This window comes from Rhinopithecus roxellana, chromosome 8 (assembly GCF_007565055.1).
Source record: "Rhinopithecus roxellana isolate Shanxi Qingling chromosome 8, ASM756505v1, whole genome shotgun sequence".
NCBI classification, from domain to species: Eukaryota; Metazoa; Chordata; class Mammalia; order Primates; family Cercopithecidae; genus Rhinopithecus; species Rhinopithecus roxellana.
In genome coordinates, this window is record NC_044556.1 from 96722923 (window position 1) to 96742061 (window position 19139).

Sequence of the window (19139 nt, forward strand, 5' to 3'; positions counted from 1 at the left end):
CCCATGGACCACCCTATCTAGGTCCTGATTCCTCATCTTTAAAAAGGGAGTGATGATGGCACCTACCTCACAGGGCTGCTAGGTAGGTAACACAAAGCACAACACAGGACCTGGCACCCAGGAGCTATTCAAACAGTATCAGTGTTCATAATAATTACTTAAGGTAGCCTGTTGCAGGTACTTTTATTTCTGTCTTTCATGTTTTGAAGTGCTCTTATGTCTGTCTTCCCTTATTAGATTGTATGCCTGTGCACACAGGGGCCCTGACCCCCGGTGATCACGGTTGGATTTTCAGCTCCTAGCATGCTGCCTGGTTCACAGTGATGGGAAAGAAAAAAAAGGGGAGGGAGGAAGGACGGTATCTAGGTGGCCCATAAGGTCCTTATTCCCTGAAAATCTCCAGTCCCTGGCTGCATCTTGGAGGTGCACCTGTGCATTTCATAGAGGGCAGCTGCATGAAACAGCTTTAGGAAGCTTACTGCTACATCCACTGTGAGAATGTTAATTGTTCAACATGCCTCCCATGTGAAGCCCATATGGAAAATTCCTTTTAGGGCCAATTCTAAGAGTCAATTTGCTTCCTCTGAATTTTTTTTTTTTTTTTTTTTTTTTTTTGAGACGGAGTCTCGCTCTGTCACCCAAGCTGGAGTGCACTAGCCAGATCTCAGCTCACTGCAAGCTCTGCCTCCCGGGTTCACACCATTCTCCTGCCTCAGCCTCCCGAGTAGCTGGGACTACAGGTGCCCGCCACCTCGCCCGGCTAGTTTTTTGTATTTTTTAGTAGAGACAGGGTTTCACCGTGTTAGCCAGGATGGTCTCGATCTCCTGACCTTGTGATCTGCCCGCCTCGGCCTCCCAAAGTGCTGGGATTACAGGCTTGAGCCACCATGCCCGGCCCCTCTGAATTCTTGATATGCTTTCTGTTCTTCAAAGGTTGAGAGCAATGGACCTTAACAGTGTTTCCCTTCACATCTGGATCCATGTTTTGTGTCTCCTGTCTTACATTCCACTCAAATTTACAGTTTACCTCTTCCTGATTTTTCAAAATGTTACTGTTTTTGTTTTTTGAGACCGAGTTTCGCTCTTGTTGCCCAGGCTGGAGTGCAATGGCATGATCTTGGCTCACCGCAACCTCTGCTTCTCAGGTTCAAGTGATTCTCCTGCCTCGGCCTCCCAAGTAGCTGGGATTATAGGCATGTGCCATCATGCCCGAGTAATTTTGTACTTTTAGTAGAGACAGGGTTTCTCCATGTTGGTCAGGCTGGTCTTGAACTCCCGACCTCACATGATCCGCCCACCTTGGCCTCCCAAAGTGCTGGCAACACCAAAGTGTTAAATTTTTTTTTTTTTTTTAAGACAATCTTGCGTAAATTACTTCACTTGAGCCACATCATGTGGTTGTAAATGAGAACCCCACCTCCTACCTATGAAGGATACCGTTGGGGTTAAATGAGAGGGATGAAAAGTTCAGAGAATAGTGTCTGGCACACAACAGCTACTAAAAACTACTAGGTACCCCTTCCTGAAATTGATCTGGGATTCTGTGAGAAGGCAGCTGAACAGTATTTAATACAAATCAAGGTCCTAAATGGCCTGAAATAAATTCACATACAGTCAGACTGTAGACATGTTAGATCATAAAAAATCTAGTCACCTGACAGCACCATTTCTTATGTGGACTTCTTTTAAACATTTATTAAAAAAGCAAAATGTATGTTCATCTCAAATCTAACAGTTAAAAATGGTAAAGCAATACAAACAACGTGTTACTAGCAGCATCCAGTCGTTAGAATCTCTCACCCTGCTTCTCGGTCTGATCTGTGCAAGCTCAGTCTCTTCTGAGCCTGCAGCTACCTCCAACCCTCATCGTAGTGCAGGCCAAACCAAATTTTATAAAATTAACAATTTAAGGTTAAATAAGCTTAAATAAGGGTGTTAAATACAAGACACTTCATCAAAGCTTCTGTACAAAGATAAACAAATCTGGCAATTGTACAAGTGGTTCCGCCGGCTCACAGCACACAAGGAAGTTCTAGTGAGTTAAGCAGATTCACTTTCATTTTTTTCCAGCAGAGCAACTATACAAAAGTGAACTAAGAGTTGAAGTGACTACTGACAACTCGGCGAGCCATTGACAAGGCATATGTATCTTTTTTTGTTTTGTTTTTAATCAGAACACTGTTAATATTCAGGCACCATTTGTTCCTGCAAATAAATAAGTCTCTAAGGTAACTGCATTTGAACTAGTGTTAAACACAACAGTGCTTTTTTTCTTTAATCACCCCCGCAAAGCTTTTCCAACTATGTACTATGCCTCCTCTCTTATTGCTATGGTAATGTGGCTGTGGAAATAAAACTACTGTACATCCAAAAAAAATAGAGCACCTTTAACATTAAAGTATATGTCTGATTATTTGTTCTCATGTTTATTTTACAATACTAAAGCCCACACTATGGTAAATTGCTTTACATCTCTACCAGGTCACCTGATAAATAGGAAATAAAACCCAACTATCTTCCCTCTTGAGGTAAGCCCAAGCCAGAGCATTGTTTTAGCAGAGTCTAAAAGAAAAAAGGTCTCAACTGTCGCCAGGGTTTACATTCATCTTCACACCAGGAGTTACATTCATTCATCTTCACATTGGCACTGCTCTCTGCTGTGGCTACCGAGAAAGAGTCGAAGCTCCCTGTCCTGCTGTGGTGAATGGCGCTACACAGAATGGAACAGCAAAAACATCTACGACTGGTGGAAAGCACACAGAAAAACCACGTTTGTGACTTCAAAGGGACAAGGGGCATTTCCCAATGGTCCCTTGAGGAGGTGTGGACTGGCTAAGATTTTTTGTCGATGGTGGTGAAAAACCATTCTGTGAATTTCCGCAGCTGAGCTGTCGCGGTCTGGGACTCCTCCTGCAGCCTCATGTTGTCCTGTCTCAGGTGCTGCACTTCTGCTTGGAGAACAGCCTTGTCTTGTTTCTCCTGGTCAGAGTAGAAATAAACTGAGTCATGGAGACTGACTGATACATTCATTCCTCCTAAGCTGGGCCACAAGAATCTTTTATTCTTATTTTTACTTATGTACTTTTTGAGGGGAGAAAGGGTAACTTTCTTCAGTGAGGGAACTTTCCTGATCCTGATTCCTGCTGATGACAAACGGATGGGAATGAACACTCCATGCACCCTGTTCTTTCATCCCACTCTGCTCCCACAGGGTACTAAGATAGCCTTTGTATAGGAAGGTGTTCATCATCGTTTATATCACCCTCTATCCAAAAAAGGGAGACTACAGTGAGGTGAAAGGTAATACCCTTTGACAAATGCACAAAACTTTCTAAGTACAACATTGGAATCAGCAGAGCTGTTACATATGTTTATAATAAAATATGTACTTAGGTCTTTCATTCCATCAAGCTTTCCTGCTACACTATATTTCCATAATGACCCTTAAAGTCTGCCATTAAAAACTATGTAAAAATAATCAAGACTTTCACAAGAACCAAATCTGGAGTTTCCAACATACAGCAATAAAAAAATGTATAGCACCAGTTTCAGACCCCCCCCCCCCCCCCCCCCCCCCCCACCGAAAGGGATGCCTTGCCCTAAATGAATAGAAGGGTCACTGTCAGATTGTAACAATCGGTATTTCTGTAATGGGATCTAACTCGACCGCTAATGCTACCAGATGCCACCCACAGCACTGTATGGGGGCACTGAGCGAGGTGAGTGGAGGCCCCCACCGTTGGCATGTCTGGTCCCGCCCTCAAGGTTTCCTCGTTTCCTGATCCCTTCTGAGGCTCTCCCCAATACCACCTGCCTGGTCACTGGCGCAAAAGACCCTGGTCCCCAGAGGAGGCCTGAATCAGAGCTGGCCACTCACTTCGCTGTAAGGAGCAACTGCAGCCCACCCTGGATACGGACTATCCCCGGACATTCCTCACCACGACTCTTGGTCCCAAGGCAGTCTGAGTCCCACAGCTCAGAACATCTCTGCTGTGACTCAGCTGCCCACCTCTCCACATCCCTGCAAACCTTTTATTATGACCCATGGAACTTGGATTCTGCCATGAAGACCCTGTGCACGCTCAGTCTGTCCTCCTGAAATTCCCTTCGTCTTCGTGCTCTAAGTGAATCCTGGTTCCCTCCTGAGGACACTGTCCCCAGCTATGGGGGTCGGGCAGGCAGACAGTGCATCCCCTATTGTTCAGGCCAGATCTCTGCGCTCCTTCCTACAATTCCAGCTCCTCTAAAAAATGTGCCATTAGGTCATGAGACCTGCTACCCCTCCTGGCTGCAAAAATTTTACTGTATCTCCAGTCCCAACCATCATTACGGGAAGATTCTAGAACCTGGTTTGCTCTTTTCTCCCCATCCCACTCCTGTCATCTGTGTTGATGATTTCGAATCCACTGAGATGTTCCATCTGACACTCTGGCCATTCAGCCTCTCCATCGCTTTCTCCCAGTGATCTTCAAAACTGGCCTTCCTCAACTCCCACTCCCATGACCGCATCCTATACCGTGCTATTGTCAATGACTGCATCTCTTCCTAAAAGTTTCAAGTTTTCACTTCTTGACCATCACCTTCTGTCTTTTAAAAATAATTTCTCCAGTATCTCCTCCTCCAGTAATGATAGAATCCATCAATCTTATCAATCTTACCCTTATTTTCACTGCCCACCAACACCTCCGCCCCAGCCATTCCCCGGCAGTGATGTTATTTCTCTTCAACCAGCCTGGACTCTGGGATCTTTGGTTTATTCATGCACTGTACATGCCCCAGGGTCCTTGTCTCTCTCTCTCTCTCTCTCTCTCTCTCTCTCCCCGTCTTGATTTCCTGTCTAAATCTTAATATTGGCTACATTCAACTCCCCCACGATTCTACACTTGCAGCTGGAGATAAGGTGACCAGCCATCCCAGCTTGCATGGGACTTTGCTGGTTCTAATATGGAAAGTTCCATATCCTAGAAAACTTCTCCATCCCGGACAAACTGGGACAGCTCGTCACCCAAGCTGGGGAAAAAACACACAACCAGGAAAACAGGTATCGCTTTAACTTATGCTCCAAATTCAAATGTGCTTTAGCTGTTTTTGGCAAGTCTCCCAAATATACCCGGTTAGTTTACATGCTGTGGTACACCCATATCCTCTATCCACAAAGTTCTTATATTCCTTCTCACCACTCTCAGCTCATGACTAGAAAAAAAAAGAAACAATCTGAGAAATTTGCCAACATCTCTGTCTGGACTCTGTGTATGTGAATGAACGTGGTGCATACATGAACACGTGCACGTGCATGCGCACACATACTCTGCTCCACTCTGGTAACTATGTATAAGCTGTCCCTACTCCTAACCAAGGCCAGCTCCCTCCTTGTGACTAGATCAGAACTTCACCCACTTGCCCTTCACCCTCATCATGATTTCCCTCCCAACTGAATCCTTTCCTCAGCATTCTCACCAGCTACGATTTCTCCCTTCTTCAAAAGCCAAACCAAACCATCACAACAAAAACCTTCCTGTGACACCCTCCCACTCGCTACCGCACCCCATTCCGTTTCCTGGACAGCCAACTGGCTCTCCAGCACAGGGCTGATGGAACAGAGCTCAGCAAGTATTTATGGGATACAGGATTTAATTTCTTTTGAGGACGGACCAAGTGCAGGTTGATGTGTAGAGCAGAAGTTCTGAGGGCTGTGAAGCTGACTCAAGACAGACAACAGGACTCATAGAGACCAGGCTCTCTGGCAGCAATGGACTCCTCTGAGGTCAGCTCATACAGAGTTGGTGCAACCGATAACTCACTGAACTAAAAAATGCTGGCCCACCGTGCTTCTACTGCACACTGAAGATTAGCCACATCGAGGGCTAATCCTCATTTACTCATATCCATTGAGATCCCTGCATCCCGCAAAATGCAATACATCAGCTGCAGGTCAGCAGATGGAGTGAGACCTCAGGAGCATCTGTTTGTATTTATCACTGGTTTTTGTGTAAGACAGTTTTCTTTCCTGAGTCTCTTCAGTTTCTCTGTAGTAGTTATAAGGGGCTGGTTTTATAAGGAAAGAGTTCTGATTATGCTCTTCCAATAGATTACCTTCCGAAGGTCGGTCTGGAGTTGTCGAAGAATTAATTCCAACTGATTGACTTTCCCGGTCAGTGGTGATGGAGAACGCTCCCTAGCAAACAAGGATAGAATCAGAAAGACTCAAGAGAGTCAATTCAGCATTTTGTTGGTCAAGTTTTCACTTGAAAGAATTATTTCATGAGCTTAGAGCCCAGCAAGCAGATACATTATAAGATGTCAGAATGGAAGCGTTCATAGAGGTGATCCACTGGCAAGCTCATTCTGGGACTTCACTGATTCAAAAAGAGATCCAGAATCTCTATAGACATACGGGTCGGTAGGAAATCAAAAGATATATTACTTAAATTGGTTTAGCCAATGGAGACAAAGGTAGACCCAAATGAAGTCCTGGGAACCAATTTCCCCCCAATTTGCCTTTCCCTATGATGACAACATCATGAAGCTTGTTACCAGTGTGAACATGCAAGTTAACGAAGTTAATTCCAACTTCTATATTCAGCTCACACAGAAGTTGGAATTAAGAATGGATGACACAGGTAAAGAATACACATTTCACGGGGGAAGAACATGTCATGAATATAGGGGAAAGACTGGGGTGTTCCCAACATATTTCAATGGAGGGCATGAGGCCGGATCAAGGACCAGGTTCTGGGAGGAGCCATGCCCTGGGCTGGTGAGCATGTGCAGCCTGGCAGGTGGAAGGCCAATCGGTGAGTTATCCCTGCCTGGTGCTGTTGCAATAATTCGGCAGCACACGCTGACCTTGAGGCCCCTTCTTGCCCTCTCTGACAGTGAGGCTCACCACCGTGGGCACAGGGTCACAAGTCTTGGCAGGCAGGGGGTGCCCATGAAGCAAGTGGTCATGCAGCTAAAAGCGGTCTCCCACAGCAGGGCAGGGAGCCAAGTAGTCCCACTCAGTCCCTTCTCTGGATTCTTCAGGACTGGGAAAGGGCACGGTGGAATATGGTCACCTGACTGGCTCAGGGTTAGTCTGTTAGCCGAATCTTTGCTAATCATGCCTGGAATAGCAGGAGGGAGGGGTCCACAGGGGCTCACATACCCAGCCGTGTCCATGAACTCTTTGCCACTGCCTGGATCTACACATAAGGGCAGCTCCTGGGCCCCTTCCAGGTCCTGCCCATGCTGCATGTCTGTCAGGGTGCAGAAGGATGCCACCCTCTGGTCTGGGGAGGGGAGAAACACACACAGAAAGAAGGGTTAGTAATCACTGAAAGGCAATGTTTCTTTGTGGAAATGCAGTAGACAAATAAAATCTTTTCCCCCCTTCAAATCAGTTACTGCCTTGTTTTGGAACAAAACAAAGAAAAACAAACTCAGGCAAGCTTCTGAGAAGGAGAAAGCATGGAGATTGGCTGTCCTCCTACTGGGCTGTATGGCCTATGCACATCACAGCCACAGGGACAATTAGCAGACACTGGATTTGCTAGAGCCAATTTGCTTTCTTCTTTCCACATCCCAAGAAATGCCAAAGCTGCTGGCTATGCATGAAACAATAGTTGGATAATGACTCAACTGACAGAACCAAGGAGAGGGACCTCTCTCTAAGTTCTCCCCAAACCCGGAGAAGGTTCTGGAGACAGAATAGCCAGGGCACATGTCCCGCTGTGCACCCCCAACCCTCAGAGCGTGAATAACCATGCAGACGTGCAGACACATGAAATATACAGAAAAGGTTACAGGATATCAGGAGCCAACGAGCAGCCCCAGACAATCACCTAGATAGGACGTGTGGTGACAGAGCAGCCCCAGTTCTTCATCTGAGTCAAGACCTGAAATAAGATTTAGAATTTTCCTATGAACAGGAGTATCTCTCTATACTTGAGAATCTCGAGGGCCCACAAAATGTGGTTATGTGAAGTACAGTGTGTGCGTGCGATGGACCAGGGGAAACCCTTGAGAGCCAGTATTATGTAACTCCAATGCAATAAGATGACACATTTCATATTTTCACTGTTGGTTGGAAGCAGTGCTGTAGTGTACAACAAAGACGTGGTATGCCATACACACATGGATCCAACTACGAGCATACACAACTGTGGGCTTACTTAAATGACTCACTCCACAAATCCACAGAGAGTGCTGGTGAGAGAGATAATAGCTAAGTAATCTCACTAGAAACCCTTAAAGGAAGATTGGAGGGGCACAGTATTTATAGCAGTAGTACCAATTATCAGTATGACTACAATGCCTTATCTTAGCACAAGGACATTTTTATTCTTGGCACCAGGAACTTAACATTCAATGTTTTAAGAGGTAGGAAGGAAAGGGAATAGAATAGTCTTAAGAATGGGCGCCAGACTGGCCTGGCTCCGGGGGCTGAGCGCTGGCCGAGAACAGTAATCCAGAAATGCTGAATGGCATGCAGAAAAATATTCTGTTTTTGAATCACATGGAAGTGAGAACCAAGCAATCTATTCAATGATCACTTCACCCTCATTCCCTGGAGTCTCTCTGCTTGGTTTCTGAGCACATGTATGTATCTACACTAGGAATCTGAGGTATATAGCAGGCGTGTTAGTGCTGTGCTGGTCCTTTTCCTATGAATCGATTAATGCTGGAGAGACTGCACTTGGGTCCGTGTCAGGGGTGCTCTGTTCTTAATTTATCCCACTCTACCTCCCTCTGGCTGCTGGACGAGCCTCCTCATGAGGCTACCTGCTTATTTGCTTTATGGCAGGTCATATACTTCCAGTTAATTAAAAAGGATGGTGACATTGAAGCTGCCAGGAATATATGAAGGAAAGCCAAGGCGCAGGCTGTGGCCATGGTGCTGAAAGCGCCATCAGTGCCCTGACAGAGGCCTGGGTCCTCCTGAGTGCACCCAGCTACTGATCGCATTGAGAGTTCTCCATCCACGTGGCTCCTTTGCTAACACACCTGCCCTAGGCAGGCAGATGTCTTTCAACTAACCTTTCTGTAAAGTTCCACACATCAAATCTTCTGTAAGATGATAAACATTACATAACTATACTTTCCTGAGAGAGAATCATGTTACCAATTTGGTACTGCATAGTAGGCTTTTTGCATAAAAAGTAATTTGCAATTGAATTAAGGTCAACAACATAATTGGGGCCCTGCCAACTTCTACATATGATGTGACGTGCACAGCAGAGCTGGGGGCAGAATCCTGGCTGGGCTTGAGCTGCTCCAGGGGCTGGGTGGGGAGGGGAGGTCTGGGCTGCAGTGGTGTCCAACATAACCCTCTGTTCTGTAAAGAGCTCAGAATATGGGAACACATCACATTTTAAAAAGTCATTAGGAGATATATTTTTATTCCATAGTGACTTTCATTACTGACCAGAAAAGGAATGGAAAAGAAAACAGGTAAAAATTTGTCTAACTTTTTAGGAGTTTCATTGACTCATCCTCGTTTTATGCAAGCCAGTTATAATTCAGTTACGTTTCTATCTTTCTTAATATATTTGGGTTTGGTGGGTAAGTCTAAATACATGGATGAACATGCCTTAGCTTCCTTCATCTGTTTTTACTTTAATTGATAAAATGCCCACATATTTAACAGAAACAGAATTTGCTATAGGCAGTCATTCAGACATTCCCTAGGGAGAAACAGGGTCCTACTGGTCAGAAGGCAAGAAGCCAAAACTAGAGTTTTGCCAGCAATGTAATTTCACAAACAGGATTTCACTTTGGATTCGAAAAGCTTGGGAGGCTGAAATGCAAAGAGAATGCTACTTGATTAAGTACAGACACCAAACTACTTTATAAAATAGCTAATCTTAAAGACAGTTTCCAGTGGAAGCTTTATGCCCCTACAGCTTATTTCTGTGACAATAAATATTCAATAATCAAGCAATTACTGAGATAGAACCAAATGGCACAAACAAAACCATCAGAAAAGACAAGCACAAGAGTAGGAGCTTCATATGCATTGTTAAGGTTGGTCCACATCCCATCACCCACACTCCACATGTGCAGCCTCTTTGGTTTTCTTTCCTGTTCTTTCCAGTGCGAGCAGATCTGGCTAAGGTGGAGCGCTGGGCATGGCTGACACACAAAACAATCCATCCTTTAAAATAATCTCTTAAAAAAACTTATTTCAGGCCGAGGCGGGTGATCATGAGGTCAGGAGATTGAGACCATCCTGGCTAACATGGTGAAACTCTGTCTCTACTAAAAATACAATAAATTAGCTGGGCGTGGTGGCGGGTGCCTGTATTCCCAGCTACCGGGAGGCTGAGGCAGGAGAATGGCATGAAGCTGGGAGGCGGAGTGTGCAGTGAGCCGAGATCGCGCCACTGCACTCCAGCCTGGGCCACAGAGCGAGACTCCATCTCTCACACACAAAAACAAAACAAAACAATAAAAACCTTATTTCAATGTCAGTTCCTTACTTTTAGTACAGTTAGCACTAAACAAGAAGATGAACAGTCAACAGGCTATTCCATATTCTAGAACCAAGATGGCAAAACAGATGACTGCAAGTCACTCCCATGACCCTGTCTATGATGCCTGAAGCACTAGGAACATAAGGCCAAGGTTGGATTGGTGGGGGTGAATGATCCGATCAACGTGTCATGTCTGTCGAGCATAAGGCCAAGGCTGGATTGGTGGGGGTGAATGATCCGATCAACGTGTCATGTCTGTCGCACATAAGGCCAAGTTGGACTGGCGGGGGTGAATGGTCTGATCAACGCATCATGTCTGTGGAGCATAAGGCCAAGGCTGGATTGGCGGGGGTGAATGGTCTGATCAACACGTCATGTCTGTCCAACATAAGGCCGAGGCTGGATCAGGTGGGGATGAATGGTCTGATCAATGCGTCATGTCTGTCTAGGGTGAGGAATAGGACGACAGTGCTATAGGATACATGCCAAATGGGACATTCAAGTATGAGGCTATAGGACAATGCTATAGGATAGTGCTATAGGATACAGTGCTATAGGACAGTGCTATAGGATACATGCCAAATGGGACATTCAAGTATGAGGCTAGATTAAATTAAACATATGTCTACAAACAAAGCTGTTCAAATATGTCTTTGTTAGAACTGCAAACTCAAGACAAAGTAGGGTTTTGTAGCTACATGTAGAAAATTAAAAGTTTTGATTCTGACTCCTGTGCTTATTGCGCTGCAGAAAATTGACTTAACTGGCCACTAGGAAAGGAAAAAAAAAATGCTGCACTATACTATTTTCCACCTAAAATTCTCTGGTTTAGGCTTTTGGAAGCCCATCCATGCATGTAGAAAGATAATGGTCTAGTATCTGCCTATGAGTAATTAACAAGAAAAAGTCCTGAAATTATTCTTTATTTAAGAAATAACTATTGCATTGGCCTGAAACCATTTTAATTTACTTTTGAGATAATTTAAATGGATTTACTATTCCAAATTTGACTTTGCATTTTTCATCCATGTAGTAGTCATTTATCTTTCCATTTTTTTTTCCCACTAATTATGTTACCATTAGGAGTTACTCAGTAAGTCACATTTTGTTTACACTTGTATACACATATACACACACACTCTCTCTCATACACACAGTCGTCAAATGTCAATAACTATAACAACTTTATTAACTTTAAGCTGAAGCTTCATAACAGAAAAAGTTCTCCATAAAAAGTGATGTTTATTATGCTCTGTTTAAGAAGTCAAGGGCCTAAAGAACACAACAAATTAAAGATACAGACTTTGAATTTTTGGGAAATGTGGTTATGTGGAGCATTTCATTGCCACAGTGGTGCCTGGCATGTGAATTGCAAACTCTGCATGTGTGTTTCACATTGATATTTGTGTAGGAGCACACACACATCCATGCTCCCAAACAGCTAAGGGAAGGTGGTATTCTCCACTACCAACTGGGGAAGTGTGGAAACCTAGGAGGATGGGCCTTCGTGGGGCAGCAACATGGAATCCAGAGTCTAAGAGCACCAGTTGGTCATTTTGCCTTTGAAGCCTGTGTTCACTGAAAACAACATTATCCATTCAACAAATGCTAAAAACACATCAACTGCCTCTTTCTGATATTCTGATGTATGAGAGATACTTGAAATCCTGGAGATTTTGATGAGACTCCACTTCTCTTCCCCAGCTTCACTGTTTGATCCATAGCCAGGTTTTCTAGTTGAGTTTATTCCCATTACCACGTTTAATGGGGGATGAAAGCCATTATGTACATTATCAGGTACCCCCAAACTTGATGTGATTCTACATAACAAAGGGTATAAGCACTTCAGGGTGGCAAAACTATGATCTTATTGAACTAGATAGACCATCAATTTCACTTAGGAATCCTGACACGTAGGAAGGACACGTCTTGCCCTCCAATAAACAAAATAACTGCATACATTAAAACAAAGTCTAAAATGTGACTCAGCCAGCTTTTTGAACTTGATCTTCACAGCATGGGGGAGGCACAGGGCATCCAACCTACTTTTGCCTTTCTAGACCTATGAAGGACTGTGTGGTTTTTTTTTTTTTTTTAGGTGTTTGGGTAGAGATATGTTACTTGATCACTTATTAATTTTTTTAAATGCCCAATATTTTTCTATTGGAAGCTTTTTGATTCTTTTTAATAATTTTGTGTCAGCAAATTCTCAGGAATTAGATTTCTGGTTAAAAGGTGGGTACAGTTTTCTGGCACTAGTAACATACTATCATATTGCCTGAACAAAAAGATGGATCACTTCATAATCTTTATAATGATACCAGCTGTGAGTATTCTTCATAGCTTCCTAGAGCTATTGTATCATTTTTCATATTCAAAAAGTATGAGCTGGTAGCTCATTATTCTTTAAATTTACATATGTGTTAAATTTACATATGTGGTTGAACATTTTTCACCTTCTTATTTATTGTGCATTTGTCTTTTGTGAAATTTATATTCACATGCCTTGACCATTTGTTTACTGTGGGTTTGGTGTTTTTTTTCAGGGTAAGTTCCTTTATGTACTTTAGGTATCCTGGTTTTACCTATCACAATCACATTCTTTAGAAATCTTTTCCTAAAGTCCAATATTTCCTCTTTTATTTTAACATTCTCTTTCAGGTTCATAAAAGGTCTAAATATTTAAATACCTTTATCTGACCATATAACATTTTGTATGTTCTCTCACTACTCCATAATTAAAGCATAATCTTGCTTCCAAAACTGTAATCTTACTTTTACTTTTTCTAAAATTAGCTTTTTAAATACCTAAATCCAAATGGAATACATAAATTCCTTTCCCATGTAACTCTTAAATATATTCAGATTTCTGTCTGAGCCCTTAATTTTTCTTCAAAAATTCTTATCCCTAATGAGTTACTATGCTGTTTTAATTATTATTAAGTTATAATAGATCTTTTGGTTGAACATCATTCACCTATTTTCCAAATGGAGGCAAATTTAGTTCTTTAACTATTTTTCTTGAAATTGCATTAACTCTACAAGTTAATCCAGGAAGAACTGTCATCTTTACTATGAAGTTTTCTATCCATTTCCAGTCTTAGATATTAAGACTTTTCAGATATCAAAGTGTTCCTTGGAATTCTCTCATAATTCTGATGATGGTTTACTTCTCAAAGAACATGTTAATTCAATCTTACTGATATATCTAAGGTGTCCTGTGACTATTACAGTGGAAAGTTGTCTGCAAAGACAGCTGCCAACAACTCCTCCCTCCCTGTGTGCACCTGCCATCTCTTGCCATCAAGAGGTAGAGGCAGAGTCTACGTCACACCCCTGGAATACTGGCCTTGTGACTACTTTGGCCTAAATAGACTGCGGTGAATATAATATTCTGAGACATCCAAAACGAGGCCTTAAGACATCACAGAGCTTCTGCTTTTGCTCTTCTAATTCCTTAATTAGAAGAGCAATTGAATAATAGAAGAACATGTGAATAAATACAACTACTCTGCTAAAGGCAGGGGTCTCACTAGGCCTCAGCCATTCCAGACACAGACAGGTGAGTGAAATCTCCTTAATACTCCAGATCCAATTGAGCTCCAGCTGCATACAGCTGCTTGAGGGACCCCAGCTAAGATCATATGGAGCAGAAGAACCACCCAGCTGAGCCTAGTCAACCCAGAGAATCATGAGAAATAATAAACTATTGTTGTTTTTAGCCATAAATGTTGGGGGTGGTTTGTTAAACAGCAATAGGTAACTAAAAAAATTAATGACACTTAGAAATTATGCTTATAAAAATATATTTCAAAATACCTATTTACCTGTTTTATAATCTCTAATTAAACTTCATTTTGATCTTTTGTATTTTCTATGTATAAAACCCTATCTAAAATTTTTTATTTCCAACATTGATTCTTTTTCTTTGCATTCCTTGTTTAAATGTCAAAGATTCCAGTATAAAAATTAAAGGGCACAGTCTCAAAGAGTACACTTGCTTAGTTTCTGGACATAAGCAATCTGCTTATAAACATTTTCTATTAAGTACTATGTAACCATTTAAAATAGATATTAGCCTTTGGGGGTATCTCTCAAATCTTAATTTTTAGAAGAAATAGGTTTTAATTCTATTAGATATACTTTTTTGGGACAAACTGATACAGCTTTTAATTACTTCACCTATTGTAACTTTTTAATTAAAGTTTTTCTTTTATTAGACTAAACTTTTGCCAATAACAATGAATAATCTTTTCAATTTACTACTGAATTTCATCTAAGCTTTCTCATACTAATATTAAAGACTGAGATTATCTTATATTATCTTTCGAGTGTGTATGTGTTTATCAGGAAAGAATCCTATCATGCAACTGCAGTGACTTGTTATTACCTCTAGGATAGGAATGTTATTACCTCTCCCTGCTTCTGAATTTCAAAAAAATATATATAAAAGGGCATCATTACTCTGAAACTCTGAAAACAATAAACTGCAAAATTATTATTTTCAGGTAATATTTGGTATTTGGGGATATTCTTGGGTGACTTTTTCAATGCCTTCCACACTTTGGCTTTTGACCATTTCTTATGCTCTCTGCCATGTTTTCTTGCAAGACATAATCTAAGTACCTTATCCACCAAATGTATTTCTATATAGCTGCTTGACATTCCTTAGTAATTAAAAAAACTCTATGTCTCTTTTTTAAAATGTCACCCAGAGAACATATGAATTAGAAAATATAGAGGACTGAGATTCATGTGGGGCCAGAAACTGCGGGTTAGGGTGGTGTACCAGTATTTTGTGCAGAAGGAACCAGCCAAGTAGGCTGCCAAGGTTTGCAGAAAATTCAGTGATCAAGTGCATCATCTTATACCATTAGAGTAAACAGAAAAGTAATTTTCTGGGTAAATAAAGAGCCCCACAACTGGGATCAGCCAAGGTGGGCAGGTTGTGTGTATGTGCTACCGTGAGTTAAGGAGGGTGTTCTGAGCTTGCATCTCTAGATTGTCCTTTGACAGGTTTCCTTCTGCCTCTATAGCTAATTACTAAGACTTTACATTTACATATTTAGATTTACAGGAAATCTAAATATGTGATTCTTGAGAAGGGATAGGGACTCGTCTTGACCAGATTTTATGGTTCAGGCTGGCCTGGTTTGCATTATGGTGGGGAGTGCAAGACCCCAAATGATCACGAGGTCTTCATAACCCAAGCCAGGGAGAAGTAGTAAAATTCCTATCCTAGAGGCAATAACAAGTCACTGCAGTTGGTCTGGAGTTTGCGGGGTAAGGCAGAACCCATTGTTCTCTGCAGGGAGATGGCAAAGTTCTGCACAGGTCATTTTCGTCCCACTGTCTTTTTCTCATGTTAACTTACCCTTCTTTCTAATATGGTTCATTTGTACTTTTTATGTTTTGGATCAAATTTGCTATTGGTTTATCAATATTCAAAGAAAAACTGAGGTTGTTAGTTTTATTTATAAATTGCAGTGTAATTTCATTTGCCATTTTTTTTTTTTTTTACAACTTATTTCATTCCTTTATGTGTTTTTCTTTCACAGTTTTCATGAAATCTTTTTGAGGTACAGTGAGGCTGGTTAATTTTCCCTTTTTTTCCATTGAAATAAATATTTCTGAAACATATTTTTCTTTAAGAACTACCCCCTCTCTGGGTGTAGTCCAGATTTAGTTAGCATCTTTTTCATGATCCTAAAAAAATTGCTCTTGTCATATTCATTAATTCTTCCCAGCATAATTATTATTAAAGTAACATTTAAAACTTTCTAAATGGTCAGATTTTTGTGTTTTGCTTCTGTTTTTCTCATTTAAATCTATTATCACTGCCTTAGGGTCAGCAATGTGGTCTGGAAACATGGCTCCTTTTTGGAGGGAGCTTACTGAGTCCTTGTGCACAGAATGCCTGGCTCTCACCCACAACTATACTATTTATTATGGTCCTTGCACTAATAGAGTTGAAACATTTAAGTAGTCATGATTTGACAGCTTAATTTGGTGCCTCTGCTCTATTTTTAAATGGTATAGTAAAATCTAAATTCTTAAACTCGTGTCCAATGTCAACTTTAGCCCTTAAATGAAGGTGAACATATCATATGCCAAAATGTGTAGCATAAATGAGGTAGACCAATGGGGGAGAGGCAAGTCTGTCAGGGATCAATTACACTATTGGATTTTATAGGGATCATGGGATCTCAATCCAATAGGCAGGTAAATTCCATTTTCCAAGCCTGTTTTCAGATATACTGACTGAAATATGGGCACAGGATTATTCCAGGGAAGACTGAGGCAATAAGCCTTTAGAACTGCCTTTGTTAGTTTGTAGCAATGACATGAACAAGCACATGACATGTTTGGTGCTATCTTTTCTTTATAATGTTTACTCTAGCTCAGAAATGGCCTTGAGAACTGGTACAAAAAGAAAAAGTCATGAGGAAGGCAACTGGGTTATCTACCTGAAGACATTTTTCTTTAAAGTGCTAAGGAGATTGATCACGCTCATCACCACCATGCAACTCAGGAGAGAGGGCAGCAGGTCACTGGGATGCAACCTGAGGCAACACTGATACAAGGGAATCTGATTAGTCCAAAGGAGGCACACATTCTCAACTGAATTTTCATAAGCTGGCTACTGTCTCACCATGACATGCCACCCTATGGAGTAGCATCAAAAATTAAACACGGCATTAACTTCTTCCACATTATTTTATCCATCAATGTTAGAGCTCAGATAACCAAAGTCTTCTCCTTTGGCAAAAAGAATACAACACTATTTTCTGCTTAATTTAGGCATCCATGTACCTGAGGGCACTGCCTAGGGAGAATTTCCATGTCATACTTTTTCCCTTCCGTGCCAACTACCACCTATACTCTTACTTCAGCTTAGAAATAACTTGTTGATATCAAAACCACAGAACTAGAGGTTTAGGACGAGATGAAGCCTTCCTTACAGGTTCTTTGGTTCTTCATTTTATAGATGAGAACACTGAAGCCCAAATTCATTCAGCACATGTCCAAAAGGATTATTATTTAACATTCACCGAGTTCATATTTGTAAAAGACCTAGAACAGTATTGGGACAAAGTGTGGATGTCACAGTAGCTAAGTGACTTGTCCAAAGGCCTATGGCCCAGAAATGGCTGAAGTTATGACCAAAATCCCTAAATTCATCATTCAGTCCATGTACCATTTTGCCTTCTCTAAGCCCCTGAAAAAATGCATTTTCTAGCAGTCATTTTATTCTGAAGGAATATTTGAAAGGGGTGGAAGGGAACCAAGTAAAGACATAAATGAGGGCAGATACAGAGATAAGGTGATAAATATTGTTTTAAATCTCAAAGGTGATCACAAAATGCAAAAGGATCTAAGATGTTGAGAGCTGTGACATGAGCTGGGATAGTTCTGGGTTGCACAAAACTGTGCATATTGAGTACCTACTTACTCCTCATTATTAGCGCTTCTCATTTGTTCATCTTGATATGTATCCGATAAATACAGATAAAATAATAAAAGAGGCAGCCCTCCCTTAAGAAACTCATCTCTTAAGAGACAGGCATGTGAAAGAAGCAGAATTCAGTGTGTTAAGTACTCTGCAGATAGTTACACAGTGAGGCCACACAGAGATCTTATCTCTGGTCTTATCTCTCCTGGGGCAGAAAGATCTGGTCAGAGAGAGAGACTGTAGTGTGTGAAGAACACCCCAGAGAAAGAGAAAATGGTGTTACCTGCTCCTAGATTGCTCTGGACAGAGGTAAAGACAGTGTTCCTGTGCTCTGGTGCTGGGTCATGTACAAGCAAGTGCTAGAAGCACGGGGAGCCCAAGAAACAACTAGACCACCAGCCTGGGGCTTCTAAAATATGCAACTAACTTCTGGTAACATCAGAGAATGAAGGTCTCCCCACAAGGCAGACAGGGCTCTTCTGAAATTTCTACAAGGAGTGAGTGGTTTAGAAAGAAAGCAGTCTCGTTCCTTCCATTTAAGGAGCAGTGAGCGCATATTCATGTTGCAGAAGCTTCCTCCTAGCAAGCTGCCTTTTACCTACTTCCCTCGTGTCCACCTGAGAGTAGATTCCAACTCCTGTTCCCAGAGGCTCAGGACCACAGGCACTGATACCAACTGAGTAGAGCAAAGCCACCACTGGGCCTCCCTAACGTTGTTAAAGCTGGTCACAGATGGGGGCAGTGAAACCTCAACCTTCTGCATTTTGACTTCAAATGCACCTCCCCTCCTGGGAAAAGAATTTGATTTTGTTTCCTGAGGCCTGGTGTCACAGGTGACGGGGCTGTGCTAGCAGAGACTGAGAAAGGAAGAGAAATGGGGAGAAAGAGAAGGAAGGGCCCTCAGGCCTGAGAAGGCAGCAGTGGACTCGGGTGCCTCCAGGATGCTGTGACTTGGTTACACCATGAGAGTCTCACAGAGCGCAGGGTGTTAACGCCTACTAAAATGATCCTGCCTCCTTTGTCAGTCCCAGCTGCCAGCTTCCCCAGTGCCAGGGCCTGCCATCGTAAAAACTCACTGAAAGAATGCAGCGACAAAGGGCAAAAAGTCAAGTCACGATCCTGAACGCCACAGGTTTACATGGTATCACCGTGGGGTCCCGAGCTGCACGTGAAGCAAGCATCTTCCTTGTTTTGTCTCCCTTTAACTGTGAGCTGGACAAACGTGTTCCTGAAGG

General features: G+C 42.1%; 1 protein-coding gene across 7 annotated transcripts in view; it reads right to left on the reverse strand.

Annotated features, from left to right (window-relative positions):
- Nucleotides 1-1666: 1666 nt before the first annotated feature.
- SIPA1L2 (signal induced proliferation associated 1 like 2) overlaps nucleotides 1667-19139 on the reverse strand; it is a 231949-nt gene continuing 214476 nt past the window's right edge. For 6 of the 7 annotated variants that reach the window (XM_030935894.1, XM_030935889.1, XM_030935891.1 and 3 more), the window contains 4 exons: nucleotides 7821-7874; nucleotides 7145-7268; nucleotides 6094-6175; nucleotides 1667-2979 (listed from right to left, as the gene is read on the reverse strand). In XM_030935894.1, coding sequence (XP_030791754.1) covers nucleotides 2833-2979; nucleotides 6094-6175; nucleotides 7145-7268; nucleotides 7821-7874 — 407 coding nt within the window. In that variant the 3' untranslated portion in view covers nucleotides 1667-2832. The remainder of the gene's footprint in view (nucleotides 2980-6093; nucleotides 6176-7144; nucleotides 7269-7820; nucleotides 7875-19139) is intronic. The other variant, XM_030935895.1, reaches the window with a different exon arrangement.